General features: G+C 47.8%; 3 protein-coding genes across 3 annotated transcripts; 1 reads left to right on the forward strand and 2 right to left on the reverse strand.

Annotated features, from left to right (window-relative positions):
* Positions 1–2,198: 2,198 nt before the first annotated feature.
* LAJ45_08399 (uncharacterized protein) lies at positions 2,199–2,991 on the reverse strand (the record flags this gene model as incomplete). Its single annotated transcript, XM_046117950.1, has 5 exons — positions 2,199–2,205; positions 2,291–2,500; positions 2,553–2,588; positions 2,649–2,702; positions 2,891–2,991. The coding sequence occupies 5 exons, from the start codon at positions 2,989–2,991 to the stop codon at positions 2,199–2,201; spliced, it is 408 nt and encodes a 135-aa protein (XP_045968876.1).
* An 11,662-nt stretch (positions 2,992–14,653) lies between these two features.
* LAJ45_08400 (uncharacterized protein) lies at positions 14,654–16,361 on the reverse strand (the record flags this gene model as incomplete). The annotated part of the gene is made up of 4 exons (XM_046117951.1): positions 14,654–15,332; positions 15,394–15,707; positions 15,798–15,888; positions 16,015–16,361. The coding sequence occupies 4 exons, from the start codon at positions 16,359–16,361 to the stop codon at positions 14,654–14,656; spliced, it is 1,431 nt and encodes a 476-aa protein (XP_045968877.1).
* Positions 16,362–17,766: 1,405 nt separating this feature from the next.
* LAJ45_08401 (uncharacterized protein) lies at positions 17,767–18,849 on the forward strand (the record flags this gene model as incomplete). The annotated part of the gene is made up of 1 exon (XM_046117952.1): positions 17,767–18,849. The coding sequence occupies one exon, from the start codon at positions 17,767–17,769 to the stop codon at positions 18,847–18,849; it is 1,083 nt and encodes a 360-aa protein (XP_045968878.1).
* Between the last annotated feature and the right edge of the window lie 903 nt (positions 18,850–19,752).

The raw sequence follows: 19,752 nt of genomic DNA on the forward strand, positions 1-19,752 counted from the left end.
ATACCAAGAGGAGTAGGACTGTAGGAGGAGGGACGAGGCTCCAACTCCTTCCTGGTAGACTCCAACTTCCTGAGCCAGGATGATGGATGGCGCATCGACCGCCGACAAGATTCCATCATCCGAGTTAGCGAGGGCTGCACATACATAAAGGTAGGTAGGAACGGTGGATGGAACAGCGGGTAGTTAAGCTGTCTGCGTCCTAGCGTCACCGAACCTTACCGGGCATGCATCTCCAATCGTCATGAAGCAAACGGGCGCAGGGCGCAGGGGGCCAGATTTGGGGTGGATTGTGGGATCATGGCTTGTGTGGAGATGTGCAGGGGTCAATGTTAAAGGGTGCAGTTGAAGAGATCAGTTTGATAGGCCTACATGATCAGGTAGGGTAGGGGTAGGGGTTGGGTGTGGGTATGTATGTATGTGGGTGGTGGTGGGGGGGATGCTTGGAGAAAGAATCCCGTTGGGTTTCACCTACAAATAATACCGAGACGGTAGCATCCATCGCTGGTTCAACTGCATGGCGAGCGGATGACAGTGCTTTATTTACTCTTGTGGTACTTACCGTGCAGCATCCTACATACATGTATCGACATACAACTTACCTTAGACTTTTGTGGTAGAGGTGGTAGAGGAAAGTCGTCCAAGCATTCAAAAACGCCATGCATCCAGATGAAGCATGGATATTCCCGAACACTCTTTTTTTCTTGCACCCCACGAGCTCGTGTTGTATCTAGAGTGAAAAAAGGGTACATACCGTCCTACCTCGCCTTCGTCGTAGTCGTAGTCGTCGTATGTATGCACCTTGGTTACCTTTTCATCCCCTCACCGCCGCTTGCCTCCTCCTTCTCCCCTCACCATCTATCCATACATCCACCCCCATCCGTATCCATCCATCCACCTTATCCCCTCGCTTGCTTCTTTTCGCTATGGTGCTCATGTCCGATATTCCGCTTATCCACAAATAATATTAAAATACCTGATATGAAACGGAACATCCGAAGGAATAAGATGGAACAAAAAGGAAATAAATCATTTTAGGTAAAAGATGAGGTGATGATGATCCCTTCCTCTCCTCTGCTTTAATTAACTTCATGTATGTACCTACTCTTGAAGCCGATATAATCGATGGATCGGAGATGTTGTTTTTTGCCTTTGCTATGGGCATGACGGTAGATTGGATCTCTCCTTCGCCCTCCCCTCACCTCTTGCCTGGCTGCATGATACGCTCACTGCTTCTCAATAATAATAACAACAAAAAGATAAAAAAAACAATAACAATAATACTCGGGACAATCATAAGAATAATAACAAAGTCCTGTTTATGAGCCTGGGAGGAGACCAAAAAACATAGTTCACGGGTGGCTTGATGCATATGATCAGACATCGTGAAAACCAGAAAAACAACGGACGTCAAGCCATCAAAAAGCATTAGTTAGCAAGGAAGGGAAAAAAAAAAAGAAAGAGAAAGACCTAGACCACTCAAACTTGCCTTTGTCACAAGCCTCATTTGTGGTTGGTTGGTCGGACAAGGCCTTGCTCCAAAATAAGTTGGTCCTCTATTTCTACTACGATGCGGTTCAACGAAAGTGAGTCGCGACCTCGCGAGGATGTGATGCTGCACGGACGCACGATCAGAAAGCCGAGTTGTGGGTCAAGGTTGACGCCCAGCCAGATTGCCGGGACAGCCTCAGTTTTCTGCCAATGGCCGTCGATTTTGTCCATATTTCCAAAACAGCCAACACATGGTCTGAAGCGGAGAAGATGCAGCAGAATGACGCGGATGATTTCTTTTTTTGCTTTTTATTTTCCAGAGAGAGGACAGGGGATAGAGGAGACACCCGTATGTGACTGGATACCAGCACAGTGTCAGAAAACTCTCGTGATGGGAGCTAGTTGGCGATGTAATAAGTGGTTAGAGGCATATTTGGCTATCGCTGGTACATAGGTGACACCACTGATCTAACTCTAGAACGATCGCGGACGAATCGGAGGATGTGTAACTTGCTCTCTCTCCTTCTCTCTCTGTGTTCTCAGGCTCACAAGTTGCGCCGAGGCCTGGGACAAAATCTCACATACGGTAATAAGTCTTGCCCCACATACTGTATAGCCTTTGCAGTGCTGCTACTCCTGCTCCGGGTATGGATTGATGACTGACTGGGCCACAGATATGTATATAGCCAGACAGGCAGTTAATTTCTGTGCTACATACTGTACCGTTAATCCACCACGGGTTGGATGGGGTTTCTATGTCAATTGTGTGTGATCTCAAAAAGGATAATCCAAATATCCTCACCTTTTAGCTTTGTGTACCTTCCGAACTCGCGCCCAATTCCGGGCAGACAACAGCATCAATGCAAGATGACGGCTGAAGGATGCTAGGGGGCTGAATTCGAAATACATGAGCCACTTTACAGTATCACACAGGCGATGGATGATATGTAGAGTTTGGGGACGGGCGTCCCAGCTAAGGTGGTACATGCTACCTAGTAGACTCAGTCTCTCACTAAATTATCATTAACTGATCACTCATTCACCCACAGGCTCTGTTCACTTACAACTTTGACCGGCCAGTGTCAATCAACGCTTCATTCCTGGTTGATCTTGTCGGTAAGTGAGCACGCATATTAATCCACTTATTAAGGATCACTTACGCCGCCGTACCACGAAGAGGAGAATTCCCTCTAGTAGGCAGTGTATGAGTGCCCCTGGTCCCTTGCCGTATCACTCTCCAGGTCTAGTCCATCAAGATCTGCAGCCCGTGTTCGTTCAAGGGCCAAGAAAGCAAGTTTCGCTTATTTATATGCTCCACCAGGGTAGCCTAGGGTCAAGGATATCGTTTCCTTAGATAACCCATTCGGTTCGCCCCCACAGGAAGGAAGTCTGATGGAAATACCCAACTCGGGATCTGGAATTCTGGACCCCGTCGCCGGCAAAATTTCCAGAAAACCGATTCGACCCAGAGGCGCTAATTTGCCATGTTTTATCAAACGTCATCGCCTGTCTCCGAGCCTGCTCCCCGAGCGAGGTGAGCCGGCAGCCAAGTTGTCCTCCACCCAGCCTACATAACGAGCAAGGGCCCTGGGAACTAGGACCCAACTAAGCTAAATCATGATCCGCTAGGTGCAAAAGTAGTAAAGAAAAAAGAAAAGATGAAGAAAGATGATGGGGAAAAAGAAAAGAAAAAGACATGGATCGCCCGACCGGTTGGTCGTGAACTTTCCTCGTGGATGGGAACGAACTTCTGATGATGGAAAAAAAAGAAAAGAAAAAAGGGAACACAAAAGATGTTTCAACCAGGACGAACTTGTTGGAAGAAGAAAGTGCAATCTTAGAGTTGGGCCAAACCGAAAAGGAAAAAAAATATAAACGCCTTCTTCCGAAGATTCCGGTGTAGGCCATTCGGTATGCCAAAACGTAACCAGCCGCGCGCCGCTGACTGCGGATATGAACAAAACAAATATCAGAAACCTGTGTAGATTGCCTGATCTGAGCAAAGCCTGTAGGACTGGGTGGGTAGGAGGGTGGTTTGTGGTCACTGTTTTTGCGTAATCTTCACAATGCTGCGCTTCTGCTCCTTGATCGTGATGCACTTTCATGACACTCGATGGCAAATTGTTTGGTTGATTGGGTCGGAACACAAAAACAGATTTGATCAGCGACCGTTTGATGAGAGAAGCCACTTTTTACTCTATCGGCGTTCGAGGTTGGGTCGGCATGTAGGTCAGATATGCAGTGCCAATAATGGCTTAGAGGGGTTAGCAGAGACAGGTTCAGTTCACAAGTGCCCTTTTTTTTTATCCACTTCCCACCTCACCTCACCTCCATCTGTGATTTCAATTCCAGAGAAGACCCTTGCGATCTGCACTGCACGTTTTTCCCCAATGCCCAAGCGCCTGAACCTTGTTTTGCGCAAGGATCCGGGAAAACTTCAGGTTGAGTTGGCCATTGGCCCTTCGCTTGCAAGTTCTATTAACGAACTGGCGCTCAACTTTTTTTTTGTTGCATAGCATGGGGTATGGTGGGTTTCGTCGTCGGATAATTTTTGTTTCTCCCTGTGTTCGTTCGCTCACCTCCTGCTCATCTGGCTAACCAATTAACGCGGCTATGAATAAATTGTTTTATCTTAGTTAGCACCATCCCTGGGCTTGGTGGTTACCCTCGCGGAGTGCGCCACCTGGAGCGTGAAGTTGGAATGGTCCCAGCTGCAGGCAGTTGTGGCACTGATCACTTACTCTATTACCTACACTTACCCTCTTTCACCTGGCCTGGTTGATTTGATTTGTTTGTGCACTGGCGGTGTGCCCCATCGTCGGGGGGTAGGTACATGCCTTTTGTAACTACCGGTACATACTACTCTAGGAGATGTAGGCAGAGCACTGGCAAAGTACGAGTAGAGTACTGACTGTGTCTACTCTACTTGGAGATCACATACCGTACTCTGGAGCAGGTACACACACATCTACTTACTCTAATTTACCTAGAATGGACATGTAGGTACGTACATGTCATCATTCGATTTATTCGCCTGAATTTCCCTACCTACCCACCTACCGGAACCCTGCCTGATGCCTACACTACTGATCTGTACTTTAGGTAGGACCTGTTATTTTGGTTCGTCTTGCTAAGCTTGTTACGTCCGCCGTCTGCTGCAGTAGCAGCGTGCGGTGCGATGCGATTTATTATGTAGCAACCGTTTGTTGCAAGGTCACCCCGATCGAACAGGGTCCGTCCGGTCCACAGCAGAAAGGGTCTGATACATGCTCAGTCTACTTTACTTATCCTTCCTTATCCGCAGCATGTTGCAACTGCTTGCTGCTATGTACTCTAATTGCGTTACCCATACCGTGCTCGCAAGGCCCGGGGTGACAGTTACGCCGCCTGCGAATCTCTGGTTCGACATTCGATTCAGCCTGGTACGGCACTGGTATGAAGGGATCAAGCAAATTAAGCGATATCAGAAAATTGATAATGCCCCAGGTAAGGTCAGGTCAGGGTCGGTTCGGCCACGCATACCTGCCTTCTCCGAGTACGTTACTCTATTACATTGACTCCTTCCTATGCACTCTATTCGTTGATATCGTGTAAGGCATGCAGAGCGAAATGATATTATTTCCCGGAATTTGATATGTATGAGGGAAGGAGCAAGCAACAAAATAAAAAATAAAATCATAATACCGTGGATGGATGCTGCAGCGCATGCAACGGAAACAGTGAGGGGTAGTCCGTCAATCTCGTGGACAGCAGGGAATGTTCCGATCCATCATAGACTACATGATATGCTGCTGCGCTGCACAATAGAGTAAAGTAGGTAAAGTATGTTTTCTTCTTCTGGTGTTGAGTATCGCACATGCTGCTGCTCTCCTCTAGTTTAGAGAAAAGTAGTAGTAAGGCAGCTAACCAAATACTCATAAAGTACCTACATATTTAGTGCGCGCTGTGCGGTTTATCTTCTGCATGATATCTTGCACCGTCCCTCCCACCCTTCCTCACTCGCCGCAACCCTTTTTTCCCTTCCCTCATTCTCCAATTCATGCTAATACTTCTTACTCCTTACCTTAGCTCGTAACCTACTACATATCTTAGAGTTCGTGAGGATTTTCTTTTCTTTTCCTCGAGGATTATTCCGGCTCTTGACCGTTTCAGGAAACCTCAATGGCGACATATCACACTGACGGGTTTGTCCCCGTACTTTCGGGGTTTAAACTCACTATGGTAGAGTTAGAGTAGAGTAAAAGTATGATATGCTGCCAGCAAGCAAGCAAGCAGGAGAGCGGAAGCAACTCAACTCGATCCTCATGAAGTGGGATAAGACATGAGACTAGTTAGAAGTAGAACCATCACTCGGAGCTACTAACTGCAGCAGAGCAACAAATTAGAGAAAGGAGAAAAAATTAAACAAGAAAGACTCTATGCGGTAGAAGCAGCGAAGGATGGAAGAAAGAGAAAAGTCGAGTCATCGATATGATATCGTGCAGCAACTATCATTCACTCTGCTCTACAAAACCAACCTAGACCGAAAAAAGATATATACACATGGAGCACTCTACACTGATACATAAAGGTCCTTCCCCCCTTCCGCTATCGGCGATTACCACTTGTTCGTTTCTCGCCCGATACATGCGTGTACGGCCGTACGGTGGTTGGGGCATTGTAGCTAGAATACATATCTCGGTTTTGGGGGCCTTTGACACTGCTTGGATGTCTTGACGGTGGACGCCCGAGGTCGCCTACTACTGGAGATATATTTATTACCCCGTTCGGGAATGGTGTATGTCTTGACAACCAAGCTTTATGTGCATGCTATTCGTTTTTTTCCTTGGATGATGGTGGGTGGGTGGGTGGGTGGAGTAGCTTCTCTCTGGTCAAACAACTAGACCTGCCTGCCATGCCGGCCGGTGGCTGGTCGGGTACTCTACGGTCTATCTGCCTGCGTGCCTGCCTGATCATGATTGATTGACTGACTGATTGACTAAAATTTGATTGACTAGATGGATGATATGCCGTCACTCTACTGGCTGTGCCTTTTCATGGGTAGGTATGTCTCTATTCTACTGGCATACCATGTTATCTTATTTTCTTACATCCTCACCACCACCTCTACTTGTTTTATTTATTTTGTCTGTCTGTATGTTGGCAGCCAGCTAGCAACACTAGCAGCAGGCAAGTCGATATTGATTCCCTCCTTGACCGGGTTGCGCTGGGTTAAATACAAACCTACCTCGCAGATCCTGATTGACTTTACTCATCTCTATTCGATACTCGATCTCGATTCGAGATTTTGTCCTCGACCGAGACCAGGATCTTTATGTTCTTTCGAAACACCTGCAAACATCGGTTGGTCGGGTTGAGGATGAGAAAGGTATGTATGTAGGTATGATTGTATGTAGGTTCGAAGGTGGTTGTGGAAGTGAGGGAACGATAATCCCCGCGATCGAGTGACAGGCTGTGATAGACGCATTTGAAACGCGCCTGGTTGAGGGGACGTAAAAATAGATAGAGGAGAGGTTGAATGTGAGTGAGACATATCCACTCGACGGCGGCCGCTCCACATAATTACTTGCTTGCTTACATGCACATCTACTGATTCTACTCTAACCACCTAAGCTACCTACCTAATTCACTCATCTTTACTCAAGACCCGATAGATTACGCCCCAGTGAGTGAGTGAGTGAGCGAGGGCAATCTCGAAAGGGTCGTCCCGAGTCGTCGTGTTTACAAAAGGACTGATCTATCGCATCTACTCTAAAGCCCTAGCTTAGCTGGCTGGGAAGAATACGTGTTCGAAGAAAAAGGAACAACGGGTGTGCAAAACAAAATAATAACACAACAAAACAACTTACGATGGAATAGACGGTGCTCGCAGGGTGAGGTGAGTGGAGGAGACAAACGAGGTCGGGTGGGGCGACGATGGTGGATGTCTTCGCCGCCACTGATATTTCTACACCACTGGTTCGGACATCTGGGCTCGTGCCTTTTGATTTGACTCGTGAAATAATAATATATATATATATTTCGCAGGCCGACGAAGAAGGGAAAAAAAAACTAAATATAATAATGAAAGTGAATAAGAAATGTGAGCACGCGGGGGAAATCCTGCAAAAAAATATGGAAAAAGGAATTAACGAAACGAAGCGCTACTAGCTCGCTCACAGTCCTGAAAGCTCATGAAAGGAAAGGGAACCATAACAAGAGCTAATAGTAACACCGACGCAGATCAAGATCACAAAACTCAGATTTGGAGCCTTCGGTGGTGTGCTGTTGACCAATGGAAGCCCGCATGCAACGCAGGCTAATCGAATCGTAAAACACAATATAAACATCGAATCGTCGAACGGCGGAGGAAAGGCAAAGCGCACGTGCACTCCGTACCCCTGTGGTGGGCTTTTTTCTCTTTTCTTATTCTGCTGCTGATGCTGCTGTTAATATGCTTCTTCCTCGATATTGAAATCGTGGCCCTGCTTGCCAATCAATTGGTGGGGGAAATGCATGGCGGTAGTGGGGCCTATCTATTCGCTGAAACATCATTTAAGGGCTGGCATCGTTACCTCTGCCTTTTTTATTTACTTTTATTTATGCTCTGTTTTTAATTTATGGTGGCCGCTGCTCCGCTTTCCCGTCAATAATCCCGGCCTGGGGGAGGGCTTAAGTTTGGGGATGTTGATCTACAATTATACACCTAGCTTTAATGCTTACCGGCCTTGTGGTTCTTTTCTTTTTTGGCTTTTTCCTTACTGACCATGACTGACTTGACTTCCCGGCCGGAAGAACAAAAAGAAAAGCAACGAAGTACGGACGAGAATGAAAAAAAAAAGAAGAAAAAACTGGATACCCCACAAGCTGTGCGCCGCGCCGCGCCGCATTTTTTGCTCTACATGATATATATTTCACTTGATCGTTAATATTTCGAACCCGTCATGTTTTACAAGAAATGGGCGTTCCTTGAAATCCAAATCGATTGTGACTAATCCATGGCCATCCATCCACATCCACAACCACTATCACCCGTGGGGCAGGGCAAGAGATGTAGTATGCAGGTCGTGTAACAAGACACTGAATTCCAGTCAGTGGCTTATAATTTTGACTCGCGAGCAAAGGCAGCTCGGAAACAGTGCCGTGGTACGTATTGTATATACCGACCAGCTGACTGATTGATTGACAGAGACAAGGCTGTAGCCCTTTTTTTTTATTTCTTTTTTTGCGTTCGCCTATTATGCATTAAGTTTATATCCCAATGCTACGCATCCGGTCCATTAATGGCGTAGTAGCTAGCAAGTACCAATGATTTGTAAACCTAAAAAAGTAATTCTTCGAGGTATCGTTTGGAATGATTCGATTGGCATTGGCAAGGGTGGGGTCATGGATGGCATGGGCGAAGCAAGAAATAGGGCATGCATGATATAGCGATGATTGAGAAAGGGTTAATTATGAGAACGAAGTAATGCTCGTATTTCTGATCAAACAGTGTTTCTGGCGGCCGTGCGGGCGTCCTGGCTGGTGAGAAGGCATGATGAGCCTGATCTATCTGATCTACATGACCTACATACATTAATACATGTATTACCGCTGCGCTGCCCATGCCGGGATTGCGAGGGAAAGACAGGTGTTGTTATTGTGCATCGTACCCTCTGATCTACTCGTACTGGGAGTTATCGTTTTGAAGGTTGCTGGTTATTGGTTGCATTAATGTACATATGTAGTTATAGCTTAGAGGTCGCAGAGGTCCCTTAATCTCCCTTTCGATAATTCCCCCGAAAGTACGAGCGAGGCTAAGCCGGTAAAATGAGCTGACACGTTTTTAAATTTCCTTTTCTTTTACAGCTTTAATTATTGCTATTTTGATATATATATATATATATTTTTTGTTAATGTCGTTGGATGCCATGCCCGCCGCGCACCAGGGCGAGTGTAACAAGGTTACATGTAGGTACTTGTATGCCATGGGTTTTGTTGAATATCATGCTGTTGTTGCTGCTGCGCATGCACCGATGGTTATCAATCAATGTCCACGCGGTTGGCAATTGTGAGTGGGCTCTGCCGAGTGATGTCCCATGAACCAGACAGCTGCATCGACCGCGCGACGCCAAGATTGCATGCTCTGCTTTACATGCAAGCTGTAGGTACGGGTTACGGCAAACGGGTTACTCCGGGTTTATTCCAGTGCTGAGCACCGCCACGAGCGAGCTACAGGACGGACTTCTGCGCTTAATTTTCTTCTTCGTCGTCGTCGTCGTTGACTTCTTTTTGCACTTGCACTTGGACTAGTCATCCAGTCATCAGCAGCATCATCATCATGATCCTACATACATCGATGGATCATAATATCATAGCATAGCTATAGTAGCATGGCGGTCGCATGAGAGAGAGATATCATAGAACTAACACCCCCCCTTCCCCCATGTTCTCCCCGCCGCGCGCCGCGCAACGCAATCGCGGGAGGGGTGATAGTAGCAGCGGTGGTAATAATAGTGACGGAATAATCTCAAAGTTGCTTACTTTAGATAGGACCATCACCTTACCTTGCTGCTAGCTACTGCTGTTGGGTGGTGGTGCATGGTGGGAATATTCTTTTTTCTTCTTTCTGATTTTACGATCTCCGTTGAACCAGGTTTTCGTGCTTACTCGAACCGAGCGTGAGGAGAGGAGCGGATGGATGGACAAGAACGGACGGTATGACGAGAATCTGATGCAAATATAGAATCTTCCACCGCGACCTCTACCGCTACCTCTAACTCCAGCTATATGATACTCCACCTCGTACTTTAGAAATACACATATATTCGCATCGCACCCCAGTCTATAGCTAGTCTCGATGCACGTCGTGTTCGTCGTCGTCGTCCTTGCGAGATGTTTCTACCAGTAGGCTTATTTAATGCGAAAAAAACAAAAATAAAACCATCTAAAACTGGATCAACAACCCGTTACCAGCCCAGTCCATATCTATGGGTTTATGGGAACTTATTCCCTACAGGGCTCATCGGGCAACATGGTCATGAGCCCGGGGGGCGGATAGATGTGATGTGATGTGTATGAGGGGTACTGTATGGGAGGAGTTGAGTTGATTCCATTCCGTTGGCCAGCAGTGCTTGCCTTGCGAAAGTGTGAAGCGTTTCTCATTCCGTGGGCGTTGGTGCTGGGGTTGGTGGTCATAGTGAGCGTTTGTGAGTCGAGAGGCCTCTCGCGCGCGCAACGGCATGCCCATGAATGAATGAGCAAGCACTGGCAAGTAACGGGATCTACAATTAAACGGATCGACTTGGACTGTAGGGAATAATAGCCCGTGGCAAAAATCAATAAAAAAGAAAACAAAAAAGATGGTGCCCAATTCGCCGTGTGGGATTGCCGGATCCTGATTTTTTAGCGACCTGTCATGTCAAGGTCTCAAGATGGTTTGTGCTCAAGTGCTCCTGCTAAGGTCCTCTGCTGTTGCTGTGATTCAACTTGTTGGCCCCTGCTCTGCGATTCCATATGCTGTGGCCGTGGATGATCTGTTTCTCCTCGACCTCTGGCTCCGAGATGGGCCGATGAGGCGTGGGCGTGGGCGGGCGGTGGACATGTGATTGATATCGAGAGAGTCAAGAAAAGGAAACAATTAAACAAGTTCGGGCATACATGACGGTGGGTACATTGGTACTACTATCATATACCCTTAAACTAATTAATGAACATCACGTCTCTCTCTAGGCCTCTCGATTCGCCCAATCAGAATGCCCGCAAGGCATAAGACACAAGGTTCTTTCTATCTGCCCCCCCATGCCGTCGAGTTGCATTATAAAGAATCACCTAAGGCTATCTACCTGACTGACTGACTGACTGACTGACTGACACTCTCGATAGCTAATCTAACAAAGGCAGCTCAGCCTACATACCTAACTTCTTCTTCCCCTTCCTCATCTTCCCCCATTTCCAACGCCAATCTCACGACTGGGGGTTTCTAATCGACGTGGCGGCCAATCGCAGCACGAGATGGAATCATCGGATCGAGACGGTCGTTAATTGTCGATGTGCGTGGTAGCTACATACAGTTGCCCAGGCTCGAGCTGAAGGGACATCAGCCACTTTTAATGCAGACACAAGCAATTCTCAATACTTACCTCTCCCTGCTTGCTGATGCGTGGAAATATGTACTAACCCGCGCGCATAACAGGTATGCATCCGAGCCGAAATAGACGTTTCGCTCGTAACGCTTTCTTTCCCTTCCACTTCTCGAGCTCACCTCGGCATCACCTTCTGTTCCGGTGATGTGGTGTTTGAAAGCCGACCGCCCGCGATGATGATCACCATCAGCAAAACTACAGGGCGCCCGCCTCGGCCCACACCCCGGCCAGCTGAAGAAGGAGGAAAAGAAAAGAAAAGAAGGAAAAAACGGGCGAGTGATGCGTCATGAATATGTGTCCCACCTTGAGCTGGAGGGGAATGTTTCAACACCTATCGCGAATGGGAAATAACTAAGGCGTATCAGCCTTTGGCTGACTGGCTCTTGCTAGGCTAGCTAATTAACTGCCACTCTACGTCAAGACCGACCCCCCGAGGGATACACGGTCAGCGTCCTTCCTGGTGCGGCGTACGTCCGACTCTGCGGCATGAGATGTTTCCAATGGCTTACTTTGCTTTACTTTTACTTGACTTTACTTGTTGGTCGCTCGTGGACTGGACCTTGCGAGGAAAGTGTACTTATGTTGGAGGGGGGTGCGTTACCTGGTTTCGGAGACGCCTCCTTCGGATGGACGCATATGCTGTTGGGGATAATGGGAAGATCGTCGTTTCATATGATTGACACATCATCAGCAATCATTATTATCATTTTTGTTAATAGAAGATTTGAAGAGCCCGAGTAGAAGGAGAACCCAGTTATGACGGTAATACATATCACAGCTGAACTTACGATGGATGTTGATCATAGTGAAACTGGCGGTTGGAGAAGATACTAGTTTGGCCTATGCTGCTGATGAAAACGAGCCGGTGAGGGCATATTGCACTCTCGTGCGCGCGTAGACCTACTATACAGTGATACCTGTCCTCATGATGCCCGCAAAAAAAGTGTCTTATAACAAACTTATCGACGGTCAGCCAGCCTATGAGCCAAAGATTACGTATTGACCGAAATTCATGCTATCCAGGAAGAAGGAAAAAAAAAAAAAAAAAGCACATGTCATGTAGTTAGTTATCGATATAGCTATAGCCGATAAGCCAGCTAGCTAGAGTTACCGTTACCGCCCAAGGGCCTTTGGCAACAAACATTGGATATATGGTATATGGTGTTCATTGGTCCTGGTGCCAGCGGCCATGATATCACTTGAAACAGTAGGATATCGATCGAGATTTCATATCAGGCAGGAGGATGGCCGGATCCGCCCCCTCTCTCTCTCTGTGAGCGCATTGGCTTCCCTGTTTCATTCAGTGTGGTGTTTAGATTCTTACCTGCTTAGGTGGTGGCTAGAGACGGTCAGTGGGGCGAGTGATTGTTAGTGACTGAAAGCAGCACTGGATAGTACTTCATCTACATGAAACCCGAGGCAAACCCTAACCCTGCAAATTGGAGTAATAAACCGGGGAAGCAATAATAACGAACGCCGGGAGCAGGCCGTGCGCGGCTTATGCGGGGCTTTGTAAACTGCTGGTTATGGGGGAAAAGGAGATTGTGCTCCGGGCTTGTATGTATGTAGGGACTCCGGCAGCTGAAGAATATTGCAATGTGGTGTGCGCGGGGGACGAGTGTACGAGTGATAACTCAGCACCGAGTCTAGATCTGCCTATATCCTTTCCCTAAGATGAGATGTTCATTGATAGGACTTTGGGATAGTTGCATGTGAATAACAGTACTCGTATTGTTAGTGATGATAATTGAGCCATGCATACACGAATGAATTACCAATCAATCGATCGATCACGATCAATATTAATATCATTGATATTAACTGAGCTCATATAGACCATAACCCTTGAAATATTTTATGCGAGGGCCGTTTTGTGGAAGTTATGAAAACCTTGAAGCTCTTTGAGCTCGTCCCTGGGTCTGTTTTGCGATTGTGTCTTGTTTTGCTTCCTGTCGCCGAGAGGGGCCCGGCCCGGTCTTGAGACAGTCTCGAGCTCGAGCTCAATAATTTCTCGGTGTACCAGATTGATTATACTTGGAATAAAGTAGCTTGTGTCCTGGCCGTTCTTTCTACACGTGATATACATATAGGGTGCATATACAACTAATTGACTGTATATCTGAGTGCTTAATGATTGTTTGTCTTTTGGACGTTAAATTATGATTGACCCATGAAAGACTGTTTCATATTATACAATGTGCCGTGAACACTCAGACAAAGGAACCGTGAGAGGACCGGAGATTACAATCTAAATATTCTTGAATCTTTCAATTTGACAGTTCGTCGTGATTCAATTAATCTCCGGTGCCATCTACACGACATAGAGTTAGATGAAACCCTAACCCACACAATAATTATCCCAACATGTCCACTTAATCGGTTTAAACATACTGATGTTTACTGTACTCGTGGCTATTGTGATAAATATATTGGAACAACTCACTGGATTTAATATGATAGCTTTACTGGCTAGATCTTGCGTCCCTAAGGAAGACCTAACTTCGTCCACGTAATCATGTAGGATTGTGCTTGATCAAAAATCTAACAAAGACGACTGTATTTAATTTACGACACCAATGCTAATATATTTATCAATAGTATAAGCGGTTTTTCCCCCCGCGTGGAGTCGTTTAATGATAAAAAGACTGAGGGTGGGTTAGGGTTTTATCATTTGGATGCCGGGTGCGACATGAAATATCACTCGTATCCGGGCATCTTGAGTGAACGAGATTTTTTTGTTTAATTCATTAATTACATGCAGTGAACGAGATTTATTTACTGATTCATTGATCGATTGGTTCTAAAGGGAGTTTAGCCACATATTATTCAAGAATATCAAGGTCGAATTCTTCCGCTGAAACTGCGTGTCATCATTGAAGCGTATAGGGAGCTCTACGTGATAAACTGGCCATTCGTATCAGACTATGTGGTCTGTGTAGCTTAGACGACAACTAACCCTTTGGAATTGAAGTATAAATATGAACCATCGAAGAGCTGGATACACTATTCTCTTATATGTATCTACAAGTCTCTTGATGGATCCCGGTGTTCAACATTGTACTTCACCGTAAATCCTCATCGTCGTCTTGAATCTCGTCTTGGTCCTCAGCCTGCTCCACAGCCTGCTCCTCCACACTCTCATCTTCCGCCATCTTTTTCAGGTACTCCTTTACCACTTCCGTCTCCACTAGCCGTTCCTTCTGCACCTCCAGGTCATCTACCGCTTTCCTCAATAAATTTCCCTCCAGAACCCGCAATCTCTCTGCCATCTCACCAACTTCTCCAGTTATACTCTGCATCTCCTCTTCCGCAGCCACCAGCTCATTCAGTTGCTCGATCACTCTTCCCTGGACAAGGGACACTGCTCTCAGCTGGTACACTTCCCATAGTGCGCTCTTCTCTAGCAAGCTTTCTAGGTGAGAGATCTCCTCCACTACCTCACCCCCCCATGTACATAACAGCTTCCTACTCCCATCATTCTCCTGCAATAGTCTGAATGACAACCCATCTTCGGCGTTGACACACATTAGCCAAATGAAAGTGCTCAGCCAGGCTATCTTGCCATCCAACACAAAAATCCTTAACCTCGGCGATTCCTTCATCACTGCTTCTTTGGCTAAACCGAGTGGGTCTTCCGGGTCATGGCGTAGCTCGATTGATAGCCAAAAGGCGTTAGACACGCTGGCGTCGATGAAACCGTACGAGAACACCATTTCGGCGGCAGACTTTTCACTTCCATAGCTACACCACCAGTGCTATTAGCCATCCTCATGCATATGGACACCAAGAGTAGAGTATGTACTTGATGAAAACCTCCCCTTCCCTTTTTTCTACACCTTCTCTCCATAGTAACACAACATCACCATCTTCATCTACACTATAATATGCATTTGGATCGCCGTGGTTAACAAAGTCCAGCACCGGCGCCATTCCCACGCCCAACCGGGGGAACTGCAGCACACGGGACCGGAAAATCGAATCAATATGGATCCAATCCTCGAGTATAAGCTCCTCAGGAGGGTCCCACCAATGGGACTGACACCATGGTAGATGAGCTGTACTAGTCTGTAGATGTGTAAACTCAGTCATGAGGGTGTGCAGTTTGGCTTCTACTGCCTACATATGTGACGATTATTAGGTTAGTATTTGGGACCGAATCCTCCCGGAAGAGTGAGATCTGATGAAGCAGAAGAACGTGTGATTTACGGTGGCTAGACTTGTGCCTTTCAGAAGATGACGCTCGTGCTCGGTCCAGGTTGTTGGCAGTGCTACCCGATCAGGGAGGAATTTGACATATCTTTCCGGCCCCATATAGATATTAGCCCAACGATCATTACCACCCAAAATAACGCTAGTATTGGCGGTAGTGACAATGATAGCGATAGCAACATTAACGATAAAGGGACTATCAGCGGTGACTTACTCACTCCACGTTCCCCTTTGCCCAACACCCAACCCGGCAGCTGTGCTGAAGCTGACCAACAAAAAAACCATTATTGCGCCCCTTGGGCTCCTGGCGAACTCTCCGACAGCCTTCAGGACTTCTGCAAGGTGATGGTCATATTTGGCACGAGCTTCGACGGTGGAGGCACAGAGTATAAGATCCTGTGGGATTTTTACGAGAGGCCCTGAATCGTCGGCGGCGTCGGTAGAGCTAAAGTGTAGACCGGTACCAGAGGAAGGAGTGGTGACTGGCTTTAGTGCTAAATGTATCTGATTCAGATGCGCGAACGCGGGAAGAGATCCTGGAGGGAGGTGGGTGAGATGCATTCTTAATTGGCGGGGTGGGGATTGAGGTTGGAGTATGTCAGGTGTTGCGACGAGATCAGCAGCAGCAGTAGTATGGGGGGTTTATTTGTGCGGCTCTGAACTGAACATGGATATTGAAGCATTTAGATTTAGAGTAGACATGATATATATATGTAGATACAGGAGATGATTATATAAAACAGGCATTATCCATACGACCGCGGAGGCTCTTTGATTTACAGCATTGGCATCCCTTGCATCTCGATCTTCAGCCTCCTCCAATGATATCAGAAATGACGGCGCTGTGCAGCAGCAGCACAATATAGAAGCGTTTATGCCTAATCGCAGGAGGTGACCTCGCCGTATCTGATTTTCGCTCTTCCTGCGTTGCTGATATCTTCACGTTGCGCCAACCTGTTAGTAGCCCTACAGTATATAGCTAGCTCGCCATTTGGGAAGCAAAATCGACAGATATGCAGCCCTTTAACACCGCCGTCATTTATATAGTTCTAGGACATAAATCATCGTATGGGGCGGCGTAGCAACGGGTTTCGACACCTCACGCCCCATCATGACTACCCACCCAGCAACCACAATTGACCCTTTGGAGGGCTGTTTTTTTGTATAGTTGTTCAATAGTAGCTAAATAAAGATAATTGGACATTTAATATCTTGTATACCAACCCCTTGCCTTTATAACAGCTCTATTCTCCTAGGCATGCTCTCAACTAGCTACCAAATCTCTAGAGAATAAATCATCAGGTAACAGTTCCCAGCAATGAATTAGACCTTCCTCCACAAGGGGCTTCAATACTTAAGGTGATCTAGTATCATATCCCAAATGGGGATAGTGTTGATGGTAAAGCTTCTTGAGATGTACTCAAACATGTTCAATGGGATTTAAGTCAGGGGAATAGGTAAGCTAGTCCTCCAGAACATCTACCCCACACTCCTCCAACCGCTGAGTTGTAAGGGTTGTGGTGTATACCTTTACAAACTTAATAGTTGTAGGAGCATGGGTACACTGTCTCTGGGCGCCATCGGTGGTTGTGGAAAAAATTTGTGGTCAGGCATTGCAGTCAGGCGTTGCGGCGTTGCGACCTCACACCTTCCGGTGATTTATGGCATCGCGCTGTACAATATATGCGCTGGGAACACTCTGGGTGTTCTCTTATCTTTGTTCCACGGTGTCAGTTTATCTCGACAAGTATTTTTCCCGACGTAGCCTGTGATTATGCCAGTATCCAGACAGATTACACAAGCGCCCAGCGGGTTGTCATTGGCCTTGTCTCACTAGTACTCTAGCCCGTAACAGCCTCTCTCCTCTCTCACTCCCACTCACCCCGCTCCTCTCAGTCTCCCCCTCCCCTCCCCTCCCTTCACTCACCTACCTTCAAAGAAAGACACACAGCGCAGTACAGCAAAAATGTCACGTACCCCCCTCTCCAGCATCCTCCCGCCCTTCGTCCTCGGCACCACAACCTTCAACAGCCAATACAACACCACCCCGCACCTGCTGCCCACCACAGCCATCGTGCACACCGCGCTCAGCGCCGGCATCACCGCCTTCGACACGTCGCCATACTACGGCCCCGCCGAGTCCATGCTCGGCGCAGCGCTGGCCACGGCGCCGCACGACCGCGCATCGTACATACTCAGCACCAAGGTCGGCCGTATTACGGCGGTCACGTTTGATTACTCGCCGGACTGGGTGAGACGGTCGCTGAACCGCTCGCTGGAGCGCTTGGGGACGAGTTATGTGGATATAGTGTATTGCCATGACGTGGAGTTTGTGAGTGCCGAGGAGGTGATGGGTGCGGTGCGGACGCTGCGGGAGTTGAGGGACGAGGGGAAGTGCAGGTATGTGGGTATCAGTGGGTATCCGACGGGCGTGTTGGTGGAGCTGGCGAAGCGGGTCAAGGAGGAGACGGGGGAGGCGCTGGATGTGGTCATGTCGTATGCGCACTACACGCTGCAGAACACTGTTCTTGCGTCGGAGGAGGTGCTGGGGCGGTTGGTGGGGGAGGCGGGGGTGGAGTGTGTGTTGAATGGGTCGCCGTTGGGGATGGGGTTGTTGAGGAGCCAGGGGGTGCCGGTGGGGGGTATGGGCGATTTTCATCCGGCGCCGGGGGAGCTGCGGCAGAGGTGCGCGGAGGCGGCGGGGGTTGTTGCGGCGACGGGGGGGAGGCTGGAGATGTTGGCGCTGCGGTTTAGTATTGAGGGATGGGTGCGGGACGGGACGAGGGGTGGGTCGGCGGTGAGCCCGGTGGTGGCGGGGAGAAAGGTGGATGTGGGGGGGAGTATGGGGATTTCGGTTGGCAGTGTGAGCTCGTTGAAAGAGCTCGAGGAGCTATTGGCCATCTGGGGGGATGTCGTGGGGGCTCTCGAGAGGAGATATCTGTACGGACAGGTACAGAACGTATTCGCTGGAGACATGGAGAAGAACGAGTGGCGCAATTATTCGTGGCCGAGTCCGGGCGAGGATTATGTCCGGGGTAAGTTGGAGTGATGGGCGGTCACGGCGATCGTGGTGATCGTGGTGATCGTGGTGGAGGACATTATCGCTGCTGCTATGCTACTTTGACCAAAAAAGCTCGATTGTTAGTAAGTTAACAAGAGTAAAATCGAGTTATCATGAATAATCCGTTAGCAATAAGGCGGGCCCTTCATCTAATGTTTATGTGCCGCAACTGTGCTTCTTAGGCAGATATCGAGATCCCCCATTGACCGTAGACATCCTTTGCTCCGGCGCGGTGTGTGCATACGTAAGTGCCTTATAAAATTACTCTGTGATTTGTGTTATAGGTCCTGTGTACACGGCAGCTGATTGAATGGATGGATGCTTTGATCGTTATTCGTTCCCTTTGCTTTTTTGTGAATGTATAGCTAGTGGGGGTGGGGAGGAAATGTTTATAAATGAAGCTTTTCTGGCCTTTGTATAAGGCTAGCGGGGGTGGGTCGACGTGGGCTGATGCTGATTTGGCGTGAGGTCAGAAACCGATCAGGCGGTGAATTCAGGCCCAGGGGTGGGGTTGTAATTGATGCATGGTGGAGGGGGTTGATAGGTTTGGTTGAGGGTTGAGGTGAGAGATGGGAGGGTCGAGTGAGAAGCTGTGGATCAACGACATGTAGGCGCACGGGTATTTTGGTGACCAACCTGCAAAGTGCCCTCTCGCTTCAGTCGTGCCTCTATGAACGATGAACCCGGTTCCCAGTCTGTAGGTAGCTGTTTAATGGATCTGACTGCGTCTGGAGGACCTCATGTACTCTACTGCAGTCTGCAGGTTACCGGGACGAGGTTGAGATATCTCCCGGAGAGCGTCAGCTAACTGGAGGAAACTCACTGTAACAGTAGGGCCATCTGTTAAAGGTAGTGAATTTGGGCTTTTAACCAGTTAAAATAGGTTCCAAT

Source organism: Morchella importuna (genome assembly GCF_003444635.1).
Source record: "Morchella importuna strain M04M26 chromosome Unknown Morimp01GS029, whole genome shotgun sequence".
NCBI classification, from domain to species: Eukaryota; Fungi; Ascomycota; class Pezizomycetes; order Pezizales; family Morchellaceae; genus Morchella; species Morchella importuna.